We start from the raw sequence: 13,682 nt of genomic DNA on the forward strand, positions 1-13,682 counted from the left end.
ATGATTTGAATATGAACAGGGTATAGTTAGTAAGTTTGCAGATGACCCTAAAATTGAAAGTGTAGTGGACAGTGAAGAAGGTTACCTCAGATTTCAGTGGGATCTTGATCAAATGGGCCAGTGGGCTGAGGGGTAGCAGATGAAGTTTAATTTCCATAAATGCGAGGTGCTGCATTTGGGAAAGCAAATCTTTGCAGGATTTATACATTTAATGGTAAGGTCTGAGGGAGTGTTGCTAACTAAGAGGCCTTGGAGTGCAGGTTCACAGCTCCTTGAAAGTAGAGTCTTGGGTAAATTGGATAGTGAAGGCGACATTTGGTATGCTATCCTTTATTGGTCCAAAAATTGAGTATAGGAGTTGGGAGGTTTGGCCACAGGACATTGGTTAGGCCACTGTTGGAACATTGCGTGCAATTCCGGTCTCCTTCCTATTGGAAGGAAGTTGTGAAACTTGAAAGGGTTCAGAAAAAATTGACAACGATGTTGCCAAGGTTGGAGGATTTGAGCTATAGGGAGAACCTGAATAGGCTAGGGCTGTTTTCTCTGGAGGGTCAGAGGCTGAGGGGTGACCTTACAGAGGTTTATAAAATCTTGAAGGGCATGGATAGGGTAAACAGACCAGGTCTTTTTCCTGGGGTGGGGGAGTCCAGAACTAGAGGGCATAGGTTTAGGGTGAGATGCGAAAGATATCAAAGAGACCAAAGGAGCAACATTTTCACGCAGAAGGTGATGCGTGTCAGGAATGGGCTGCCAGAGGAAGTGGTGGAAGCTGGTACGATTACATCATTTAAAAGGCATCTGGATGGGTATATGAATAGGAAGGTTTTGGTGGGATTAGATTGAGTTGAAATATCTGGTCAGCATGGACAAGTTGGACCGAAGGGTCTGTTTCCATGCTGTACATCTCTATGACTCTATCTTCGAACAGTACACTACCAGTACCACACATCACTTGCATCAATAGCCATCTTGAATGGCTTAGTGTAATTAGATGTGGCTAACACTGGAGCAGTGTACATACTGCTTTCAGGCTGTCAAATGCCTTCTGACATTCCTCCATCTGTTGAAATTTTCAAGTCAGTGGAGCGAGCACATTGCTAAAATTTGGTATGAACTTCCGATAAAAACCACGGAGCTTCAGGAATTGCAGTACTTCCCTCTTCGTCGATAGTATGTGGAAACTCCAATAACTTTTTGTTTTCACATCCTGTGGGGTCATTTATCCTTGTCTAAGGACATGGCCCAGGAATGTGACTTGGGCTCTTGCAAACTCACTCACAAGTTGTTTATTGGCTTACGAAAAGGACAAAAAACCCTCTTTAAAGCCAGAGTATCGTCACAGTCATTCAAAAATATCATATGCCCCCATGAGGTTTGAGACCCAAAGCAACTTGCCTGCTTAAATGAGCTGCCTGGCATTGACCTAGGTACTGGAGATGACATTGGTAGACTTAGCCATGTTAATCCTGCAAAGCCCTATTTCTAAACAGTTACTGGGTCTGGAGAGAGTGTCCCACTGATTAGTGAAGCAACTACTTGCCATAGACATAGAGACTCATCTTACACACAGTGACCCTGGTTATGAGCTGTCCCCTTGATAGGACAGATCTGCCAGACACTCTTGAACTGTTCAAGATTCCCCACTGGAGCAACTTTGCCCATTACCTTCTATCCTGCCCCTCTGATTAGAGGTGGCAGAAATGACAGAGGATAATGTGCTGTATCCGGAGATTAGCGGGGTGGAAGCTGAGAACTGGGAGAGATTCTCTCCTTGTTGCAATTGGATGGGTGGGGTTCAAGGGTAGAGGTGCAGGAAGTTCTTGCACCTCTGTACTTGAACCCAACTCCTCCACCTGCAACAAGGAGAAAGGCCCATCCCCCAGTCCTCAGCTTCCACCCGACTAATCTCTGGATTCAACGCATTATCCTCAGTCATTTCTGCCACCTACAATCAGGCCCCACCACCAGCGATATGTTTCCCTCCCCATCCCTATTGGCATTGCACAGAGACCATGCCCTTTGCAACTCCCTTGTTAGGTCCACACTCCCCACCAACTTACTGTCCCCTCCCAGCAACTTCACTCGCCACCACAAGAGATGTAAAATCTCTACCCCCCCACCCCCCAACCTCCATCCAAGGCCCAAAGGACCCTTCTACGTGCAGCAGAGATTTTCCTGCACATCCAGAACCTCATCTAATGTGTCTGTTGCTCTCAATGTGGTCTCCTCTACACTGGGGAGACAAGATGCTAACTTTCGGAACATTTCAGGGAACATCTATGGACATGCACCGAACAACGCACTGCCCTGTGGCTGACCACTTCCACTCCCCTTCTTAATTTGCCAATGACATGCAAACCCTGGGCCTCCTCCGAATCCAAGCCACCTAACACCTGGAGGAAATATGCGTTATTTCCACTTTGGGACCCTCCAATCACACAGCATCACGATCGACTTCACCAGTTGCCTCCCCTCCCCTCCCCCACCTCATCCTCTATCCAATCCTTCAATTCAGCACCGCCTCCTTGAACTGTCCTACCTGTAGGACTTATGGCCGAAATGTCAATTCTCCTGCATCTCAGATGCTGCCTCATCTGCTGTGCTTTCCAGCACCACAGTTTTGAAAATTGACACCTTGTTTGACTACTCTCGATTAGCAGTTAAGTAATGAAAGCAATTGTCAACAGCTCTATTCAAGCACCAGTTTCTCAGAATAAACTACTCACTGCTCAATTTGGGTTTAGTCTGGACTACTCAACATGACCTCCTTATCCTTGGTCCAACACAGACATAAGGGCTGAATTCTAGAGGTGAGATTAGAGAAACTGCCCTTGTCATCAAAGTAATATTTCACCCAGTATAGCTTCAAGGACAAATAAAAAAACTGGAATTCTGAATAAGGGAGAACACTCTGTTGGTTTGAGTCATACCAAGCAGAACAGAAGATTATTGTGGTTGTTGGCAGTCAATCATTTGGTCTAAGAATATCATTGCAAGAGTTCCTAAACAGTCCTATGTCCAAGCATTGCTAGCTGCTCCATCAATGAGCTTCCCAACTCATAAGGTCAGTAGTGTGCGTTTTTACTGCTGATTGTCCAATGTTCAGAATCATCCATACCACCTCATACTGATGCAGTCAGTATTCACATGCAGCAAAACTTGGATAACCGGCAAGTTAGTTCTAATGTGGCAAATACCACGCCAGGCAATGACCAACTCCAACAAGAGAAAAATCTAGCAACTATTTGTTGTAATTCAATGGCAGTACCATTACTGAATCCCCCACTATCAACAACTTGGGGCTTATCATCTAGAAACTGAACTGGACTAACCATATAAATACCATGGCTACAAGAGCTGGTCTTTGGCTAGGAGTACTGCAGTGAATGACTTGCCCATTTTTTCCTCAATACTCGCTCATTATCAAGAATGCACAAGTCAGGAGTTGTGATGGAATACTCTCCCCTTGCCTGGAAGGGTTGCATCTCCAATAACCCTCCAACTGTCCAGTCAGTCTAACTTAGTGGAGAAACTATTAGAAGCAGTTGTTATGCACCAGACCAGACCCCCTCAAAATATTTTTAAGAAGGTAGCCTAGACCTAACTTTTTTTTCTGATTTCAAAGACAGGTGTAAAGTGCTGTGTTCAACTGGTCAAATTACTTAACATTAAGCAAAACACAATTTATTCAAACACTGTAGTTAAAATGCAACAAAAGAAAGAAAAACTTAGAATAACTCTATTGGAAAACTTAACAGAATAACATACAGTAACTATTACTAATTAACGTACAGTATAGTAATATCCCTTAAGTATACCCTTTGGCAAGAAGGCAAACTCCACAAAACAGATTTTGTCTTACATGCAATCCAGCAGCCTAGGAAGAGAACTCCCATCTTTTGGCTGTCATTGAGAAAGGGAAAACAGCTTTCACTTTTTCTAGCCCAAAACAGTAGTTGCTGAAATTAACTAAAATCCTTGATCTCTGAGAGTTTGACTACACGCAGTCAGGCTGCCTCTATTATTCCAACTTTTAAAAAAGAAGCCAAGGCCTTATAAACCTATTGTTTATTTTTTCATAGACTTTTCACTACCAGTCCCCCACTCTCTCTCTAAAAGAAACCAGGACAAAACATGCCTCTTAAAGCCATAGCGTCATCATCATCATCATAATTCCGAGGGACAGAATTAATCTGTATTTGGGGAGGCAGGGATTAATCGAGAACAATCAGCATAATTTTGTTAAAGAGAAGTCATGTCTGACCAACCTGATTTAATTTTTTCCACAGGTAAAGTGGTTTGTAGATGAAGACCATGCTTTTGATGTAGTCTTCTTGGACTTTAGGGAGGCTTTTGATAAGGTCCCACATAGAAGACTGATCACAAATTTCAGAGCACATGGGATCCAAGGAATTTGGCAATTTGGTTCCACAATTTGCTGAGTAGTAGGAAGTAGAGGGCGATGGTTATGGGGTATTTTTCCGACTGGTAGTCAGTGTCTAATGGAGTCCCACAGGGGTCACTGTTAGGGCTCTTGCTCTTTGTGCTTTCTAGAGATTATTTAGACTTGCATGTAGGTATGTTGATCAGTAAGTTCGCAGATGACACGCAGATTGGTAAGGTGGTAAATACTGAGAAGAGTATAAACAGGCTGGTCAAAGGGCTGATCAGTGGCAAATGGAATTCAATTCTGATAAATGTGAGGTGATGCACTTGAGCAGGACAAACAAGACAAGGGAATGGATGATGGGTAGTAGGACCCTGGGGAGCACCAAGAATCAGCGGGGCTTTAGTGTATATGTCCACCCATTCCTTAAGGTACAGGAGTGGGTGAAGAAAGTGGTTAAGAAGGTGTATGGTATACTTGCATTTATTAGCGAAGACATACAGTTCAAGCACAGGGAGGTTATGTTGGAACTGATTAAAACATTGGTTAGGTAACAGAGTATTGTACGCAGTTCTGAAATCCTGAAACATTATAGGAGGGATGTGATAACACTGATGAAAAGGGAGCAGCGAAGATTTACTTGGATGTTGTCTCGGCTGGAGAATTTTATTTGTGAAGAGTGATTGGACAGACTGAGTTGTTTTCCTTACAGCAGAGGTGGATGAGAGGGGATATGATTGAGATATATAAAATTGAGGGGCTTAGATAGATAGAGTAGACTGAAAAAAGCATTACTCTCAATGGAGACATAGATTTTAAGGTAAAGTGCAGAAGATTTAGAGCATATGTGAGGGAAACTTTGTCACACAGAGACATTTGGAAAATCGTGATTTTTCTGATGCAAAGTCAGCACGATTTCATGAAAGGGAAATTGTGTCTGACTAATTTATTCTAGTGTTTTGAAGAAGTCTCAACCAGAGTGGCTCAAGAAGAGCCAGTAGGTGTATTGTGTCTGGACTTTCAGAAGGTATTCGACAAGATTCCTCACAAAAGGTTAAGTCATATGAGCCGATGATATTGGAGGTAGTATATAGGTGTGGACAGGGAATTGCTTAATGGGCAGGAAACACTGAGTGAGGGTGAAGGGTTCTTTTTCAGGTTGGCGACCTGTGACCAGTGGAGTTCAAGTGATCAGTATTGGGACTGCAACTGTTTACAATATATGTAAATGATTTGGAGGAAGGATACAAATATACTGTAGCGAAATTTGCGAACTACACAAAAATAGGTGGACTTGGAAGTTGAGAGGAATACAGACAAAGAAATATGATGAATGAGTGTACAAGAACTTGGCAAGTGCAGTTTAATGTAGGAAGATGAGAAGTTTGGAAGTATTATTTAAATGAAGAAAAACTGCAGAAAGCTGTACCACAAAAGAACTTGTGGTACTTGGTGCTCGAAACACAGAAAGCTAGGCGCATGCAATCAGGAAGGCTATTGGAATGTTGGCCCTTATTTCAAAAGATTTGGTTTATAACAGTAGGGAAGTTCTACTGCAACTGTACAAGGTTCTGCTGAGACCACATTTACTTGGCTGTGTTGGTCTCATTTAAGGAGGGTTATCATTTCATTGGAGGCAGTTCAAAGAAGGTTCACTAAGACAATTCCCAGTATGGAGGGATGGTCTGATAAACATAGGTTAAACAGGGTGGTACTCTATTTGTTGGAATAGAAGAATGGGGGGTGATCTAATTGAAACATATATATAGGATTCATAAGGGGCGTGATAACTGTTCAGAGGATGTTTCCCCTCATGGGAGAGTCAAGGACGAGAGGGCAGAGTCTCCGAATTAAGGGTGCCAATTTAAGACTGAGATGAGGAAGAATTTCTTCTGAGTTGAGGGTGTTTGGAACTACTTGCCACAGAGAACTTTGGGGAGAGAGTCCTTGTGTACATTTAAGGCTGAGATAGATTGATTCTTGAAGAGTAGGGGAATCAAGGGTTAAGGGAGAAGGCAGTAAAGTGGATGTAAGGAATGTCAGATCAGCTATTGAACAGTGGAATAGGCTTGAGGGACCGAATGACTCCTCCTGTTTCTATTTTTTATGATCTTAATGTTAGAGGATGGTGGGAATATTGAGCTCTCTATCTGTAAAGATGGTAGAGACAGAAACTAACAACAACACTTGAGAAGTATTTAGATGAGCACTAATAATACCGAGGCAATACAAGTGTATGGGCCAAGTGCTGGAAAATATTATTAGAATAGTTAAATAGTTATTTTTAACTGGTGCATACGTGATGGGTCGAAGGCCCTGTTTCCGTGCTGTAGAGCTCTGTGACACTGACCATCCAGGACAAAAGTAGCCAGCTTAATTGACAACCCATCCACTACCAACAATATTTATGCCATTCATCACTACTATGTGGCAACAGTACTTACTATCTAAAATGTGCACCGCAATGACTCACCCAAGGTTTGTTTGACGGAACCTTTCAAAGACAAGGGTGCCAGATGTGTGAGAACATTTTACAGGTTTCCCTTCAAGCCACAACCTGACTTTCATATGTACAGTATATTGCCTCCATAGTTGCTAGGTCAATATCCTTCCTAATAGGTGTCCCTACAATCTACAGACTGCAGTGGCTTCAAGAAGACAGCACAGCACCAACTTCTCCAGGGCAGTTGGGAATGAAAATGAATGCGGATCTACATCCTATGAACAAATATATGATGCATGGCACTGAAATGAGGGCAATGAGATGAGCAAGATGTGACTAATGTAATTAAGAGAAACGTTTTGATTGTTAGCCTGCTTGCTTACAGGAATGAATTGGTCATCTTAGCAAGTTGAACTTGGCATGCAATTTATTTATTGGTTGGTAGTGATCTTTTCCTTACTGCTGGCAATATTGACTATTCCTTTCATGAAGCTGCTTTGTAATATGAGCAAGTCTATTTCTCCAGTATGATAAAGACCAGAACTCAAAAGTTAGACAGAGCTTTCAGCTACCCTGGAATAGTTTACACACTGTGGTGTCAAAGGAATTTTGAAATCTTAATTGAATGTCCAAGGAACAGCTCCATGGACATCATGGACTCTATGTATCATTTTGGTATGTTTTTGTATGTTATTTGTCTCTAATCTAGATTGATATAGTCTTCTGTCGTCTCATTGCCTGTTTAATCACCTGCAAGGTACAGGAATGTGATAGAATACTGCCCACCTGCCTGAATGAGTGCTGCTCCAGCAACACTGCAGAAGCTTGACATCATTCAGGACAAAACAGCCTGCTTAGTTAACGTGGTGCCAGACCTGCAAAAAATCGCTCCCTTTTTACTGCCATGCGCAGTATCAGCAGTATGTATCATAAAAGATACACTGCAGAAATTCACAAAACTCCTTAAACAGCACCTTCCAAACCCATGACCAATCCTGTCTCAAAGGTCAAGGGAGCACCACTGGCTGCAAGTTCCCCTCTAAGTAATTTACTTTTCCCACTTGCAAATACATTGCTTTTCCTTCAGTTTTGCTCGGGTCAAAATCCTTGAAAGCTCTCCCTGTCAGCACTGTGGCTATCCCTTGCAGCACACGGACTGCAGCAATTCAAGAAGGCAGATCACCATCAGCATCTTGAGGGCAACAAAAGATGAGCAATAAATTTTGTCCCAGGTCACATAAAAGAATAAAATAGAAAAAGTTTTTACAGTATTGGATTTCCATGAAACATTGCCCAATGTAAAGAAAATTAGTTTCTAATTGCCTGATTTGCTCAATTGTGCAATAAATGTGTTGATCAGTATAAGTTGCTGAGTAATTCCTAGAAATAATCTGTCTTTCTCCTCTCCCCCACACATTTTTTGGTGCCATTGCACAACTTCCAAAAAGAATATCTAATCTGTTAACCTCATGAAGTAAGAGTGCAGTGTTTCCAAACCTAACAGACATCTCCATGCCAACTTATGGCAGGATTCCCCCTACTTAAATTTGTAATAAAGTTTTTTTTTTTAAAATTTTTTTTTGTTACTTTCAAAACAAATATTCACTACTTGAGTAAGACTTCTTTAAAATTAATCATCTGTTTAAAGTTGACATTATTTTTTACAATTCCTTGCCTTTATTAAATAACTGCCATAATTTGTGTTGGTACTTTACATTCAAAGCAGCTGGGATTGGGATGTAATAGTCTTACAGTCAAAAGCAGTTTATGTTGAAACATTATTTCTTCAGAAATGGACATTTGACTTGTTTGCATAGTCAGTTATATTTATGGTATTACTTCAATCCTTGCATTTTGTGCTATCAAGTGGGCGGCACGGTGGCACAGTGGTTAGCACTGCTGCCTCGCAGCGCCTGAGACCCAGGTTCAATTCCCGCCTCAGGCGACTGACTGTGTGGAGTTTGCACGTTCTCCCCGTGTCTGCGTGGGTTTCCTCCGGGTGCTCCGGTTTCCTCCCACAGTCCAAAGATGTGCAGGGTCAGGTGAATTGGCCATGCTAAATTGCCCGTAGTGTTAGGTAAGGGATAAATGTAGGGGTATGGGTGGGTTACGCTTCGGCGGGTCGGTGTGGACTTGTTGGGCCGAAGGGCCTGTTTCCTCACTGTAATGTAATCTAATCTAATCTAAAGTGAAAAATGTTCTTTCTTTTTGATTAAATTGCTTTATCAAGTTGTACTCCTTTCACTGAACTGAGCCACATTCAAATGGTTTTGAGGTGGAAAGTAGCAAAAATTGCCTGTTGAATTGCTGCTTTGCTCAACTAAAATTTTACCTGTACTTGTTTTTAAGTATAGTTTTGTTTGCAACAATTATAATCTAATGTTGGGTTATGTTGCTTTCTAGCCTGAAGGGTCACACTCTGCAGACCACCTGCAGAGCATTGAAGAAGAGGTCAGATCTGCAGCTTGCAGTCTGGTATGTGAGTGGGCCCAGAAAGTATTAATCCGAAAATTTGATTCGGTGACTGATCTAGCTCGCTTCCTTGTTACCAGTCACTATATTGGCACAAAGTCAGTTGCTGCATTGTCAGTGATGGCAGGTGCAACTTCAGGTGAGTAACTGATTCATTGTAATATTACCCAGTTTATCTCCATTTAATTTCTTCCTTAAAATTAATACTGCTGTTTTATTTTATTTGGATAGGGTGGTTAAGCATGCAGTTTGCTGCAAAGATGCTCTTGATTTAATATTATTTAGGAAACTTGCATTTTGAAGGATTATGGAAAATGGATTTAGTTCAGGTTTTATGGTATTACCTGGTGTAATTTATTTAAAAGTGGTCATGGAAAGTTCATTGTGGACACGAGATTTATTTTAAAGTTTCCTGAAAATTGCATAATTGGTGATAAGTATTTTGGTGTAGATGCCCTGTTGAGTCTGATTTTGTTACTTGATTTAGTAGAAAGAAAGTCTGCTGAAAATAAGTTTGTGTCAAGCTGATCTCTCCAATTTGAAAAGAACATCTATTGAGATCAAGGTGAAACCTATTTGTTCTCTTTAAAAGAATAATTGAAGAAACATCTCAAGATTATTTTCTAAACTGTAAGACTTGAACGACAACTATGCATGATTAGAGACTTGAGAGCATATGTTAATATAAGAGCAACTGTCTGTGGAACATTCTACATTTTATCCATTTCCTTTCACTGTTAGCTCTTTCAGCAAAGGTTTTTATTTTCAGAAAGCCAACCTCCACAGAATTTCTTTCCTTTTAGTAAGGGACCACATTGTTTCCCTTTTTGGTCTATAAGCTGGAGTGGAAGTTGGACTGCTATGTATCTGAAATACTAGGAGTTTTGCATCTGAGAATTTGGTACAAGATAGTGTTATTTCTCAAGGCAGCGAGAGATATTTGGAGACAGAATGGCACCAAAGAGTCTACGAGTTTAAGAAAAACTTCTTGATGACAGTCCTCCAATTGTTTGAGCTGCAGTTTGTTCCAAATACAAAAGTACAGGGCAGTACGAGACATCCAAATCCTGCAAATTGAATAAGTCAATCTCCCTCACTTTCTCTGCCTGCCAGCCTTTCTCCCTGCCCCCTCACACTCGCTCTCTTGCGTGCTCTCTTTGTCTCACATACGCAGAGTGAAGAATCGCCATTTCTTTATAGACAACAGCATATCATCACTGCTGGAATCAGTGGAAATTGCGGAATATAATCTAATCCACCCTCTAATTCAGACTTTTGATCTCTAGAATTTTGTTTTCCCTGTTTACTTTTTAAAATCCATAATGTATCGAATCTTTGTCTTTTGTCTTAATTTTGAATTTGTGTGCATACTTGGGGTTTCTGAAGAGATGTAGTTTTAAGTTACATAATAATACATTAGAAATCCTTTTGTCTACGACTTGTTAAATAAATTAATAAAAACAGAAGTTGCTGGAAAAGTCCAGCTGGTCTGGCAGCATCTGTGAGGAGAAAGTTAACATTTTGAGTCTGGTGACCTCAAAATGGCTTTTGTCCTCAATAGCAGTTAGTCAAGCAAATTGGTTCTCTTCATGATTTGAATAGGATTTTGTACAATTCGTGACGACTAGATGGCTGTTGTGTTGCAGCATAATAACATCTGTGACAGACAAATTAGGAAATAATTACATTTTGTGATGACTTGTGGAACTGTGGGGTACAATTACCGTCACACTCTTCCCAGTAAAGTTGCAACATTTTTTCATTCTCGCCGATTATTTTGGAGATCAGACATCCTGGAAACCATAGGTGCATCAGATTGCATGTCTTGAAAATGTCATGTATTTGAATATTAACCTTTCACTTGTCAACAACATCGAATTTTCCAAAAAGGACACTAAAGGAAACACACAACAAATATAAATACAACACTCAATGGCAGTTATGCACCTGATATTTGTACCTCCAGACTGTCTCTCAATTGCAAATTGGAACTGAATAATCTCAAGATGTTCTATGGATGAGAAGGGGCAAAAATCCATTTTTTTGTTTTGTTTCTTTCTTCTCAACTTGATAATGTGCCTCCCTGCATGATGGTTACGCTTATGTCAATCTATAAACCAATTTCTCTCAGCAACAGCAATTATCTTTTCATGTAGTTATAAAGCATTTCCTATATGGAGAACTGAGCTGGTAGAACAGGTTTCTACTCTGGTTACTGTTTGTAATCTTAAAGAGATATTTCAGAAAAACAGATTTTGATGTTTGTAGCGAAGAACTTTACTCATGACAATACATTCACACCCCTTCAAAAATGATTATGGAGACGCAAATGCTTCACTTATTATATAATAGATTTTTTAACACGTTCTAAAATCATCCTTATCCTGGACTTTGTCACTACTTATTGTGAAAATTATTAGTGAATCATCAACTGCTTTAGTCTACATAAGACACATGCTTGTCTATTTATAGTTTGACTTGTATATATTCCATTTTGCCATTTTTTTAAATAAACGGTGCTAGTATCCTTTCCTGCTGCTGTTGAGGTTTTATTGCGTAAGTTCAGTTTAAACTTATTTTGGCAAGCACACTACATCTGGTTTGTATTTGATGTCTGATGCAAAAAGTGGCAATGTTCTATTCCTAGCATTGACATCCTTATTAAACATAAAAAGAGGTTATTTCCTAGTATATACAAAAATATTTTGAAGAATCAACAAACAACCCAACACTTTGTCAGTATGACTATGCACTCAAGAAACAACTAGTATGTGCAAACAGGCCCTACACTAGTGTAGTTGAAAGTCTTGAGTAAAGGGGCTAATGTTAATTATGACAGTGGATAGTGAGCAAGTAGTGCTGCTCTCTGTATATCCTGAGTAAGGACTTCAAAAAATGGACAGGTGGAGCATTCTGTAGGGATCAGTGGAACAATTATTTGTGCAATGTATTGCAGAAATAGAGATTTATATGACCCTATGACACACAAAGGAATAAATGGACTGGTAGAACGAGGGTCTTGTTTTCCACAATCATAACATCAGGTTTCCACTTGTGTTCAAGCTGAAACAAAGAGAATAGCAGACATAAAGTGAATGAAGTTGTTTTTTAAGAAACACATTTTCTTTAGAAGCTGCATATTTTAATGTTAGTGATGCTGCTGATATTTAAATGACCTACAATGCGCCTGATACTCATTCGTGTTTTTTCACAGTTAGTGTAATTTTCTTTCTTGCAGGAACAAAGCAACCTTCTGCTTTTGTGCCCATGACTGAAAGCAATTCCTTTCAGCCACAGGTAAAGACTTTGCTTTCCCCATCAGTTGATGCCAAACAACAGTTGCAACGTAAAATTCAGCAGAATACACTGAAGAAACAACAGGAGCAGAAACTTCAGTCTCCACTACCAGGCGAGCAACAAGTAAAGAAACTAGAAGGTGCCACTGTTGGGCAAGTATCCAACATCCCCAGTGGAAGCCCTGCTCTTCTTTCTCCTCAACCTACTATTGGCATTGTGGTGGCAACTGTTCCCAGCCCTATCCAAGTAAGTCATTCATTGTTCAATATCAAAATCGAATACTCAAGAAATAGCAAGTCAAAGGTTATGAGAGTTGTCAAAACTAAAGTTCATTATCTGACTGTGAATTGCTTGTTGACTTTCATTAGCCAAGCTATGTAATTTTTGCACATTGCACTTAATTGATTATTCTTGGTTATTTTGATGTAATGTTGTACTTTGGTGGTTGTAAGCCTTAAACTGCCTTTAATCTGTCTTAATTTTCATATTTTATCTGCTAAACTAGGCAGTTCATATGAAGAATTGTCAGATTCAATAAAGCCTTTCCCTTCACAGAAATGAAACAAAACAAACCACATTATATCCTTCCCCATGCCTAATGGAACAGTATTATGTCAACAGTATCAAAACTGATTTTGATTACTGCTCATGTTATTCTGCTGTGTGCTCTCCCCTGAAGATGGTATAATGATCTGCAAATCATTAGGGAATGAGTCTTATTGCACTTTTAAACCAATAAAATGTCCCAAGAAAGTTCACAGGAGTGTTGGCAAGCAAGATTGGACTCCAAACCAATATGCAATAAACCTGATCTTTCCAAAGCCATAGGAAGTATACATTATGTTAAGTTACATTATGGCCTTTTAAGCCATAAGAATATATATTGAGTGCCTGAATTTGTTTTGGAGCATAAATGAGTTGCACAGATCAGATTATGTCTTCAGCTTGTGATCAGTTAACTGAGAGCAATATGAGTGACAGTGGTGTGCGAGAACTATTTATTTGTTCAGGATTCAGTTAGGTCTCAATTAAGGTTCTCATTTCTAATTGCTTCCAGTCTGAATGTTTGGGAAAGGCAGCTTA

General features: G+C 40.2%; 1 protein-coding gene across 2 annotated transcripts in view; it reads left to right on the top strand.

The window, feature by feature from the left end:
• Positions 1-13,682, top strand: part of LOC122541026 (DNA-binding protein RFX7-like) — an 88,311-nt gene that overhangs the window by 62,259 nt on the left and 12,370 nt on the right. For both annotated transcript variants that reach the window (XM_043677482.1, XM_043677483.1), the window contains 2 exons: positions 9,234-9,441; positions 12,541-12,845. In XM_043677482.1, the coding sequence (XP_043533417.1) occupies positions 9,234-9,441; positions 12,541-12,845 (513 nt within the window). The remainder of the gene's footprint in view (positions 1-9,233; positions 9,442-12,540; positions 12,846-13,682) is intronic.

This window comes from Chiloscyllium plagiosum, chromosome 36 (assembly GCF_004010195.1).
Source record: "Chiloscyllium plagiosum isolate BGI_BamShark_2017 chromosome 36, ASM401019v2, whole genome shotgun sequence".
NCBI lineage: Eukaryota > Metazoa > Chordata > Chondrichthyes > Orectolobiformes > Hemiscylliidae > Chiloscyllium > Chiloscyllium plagiosum.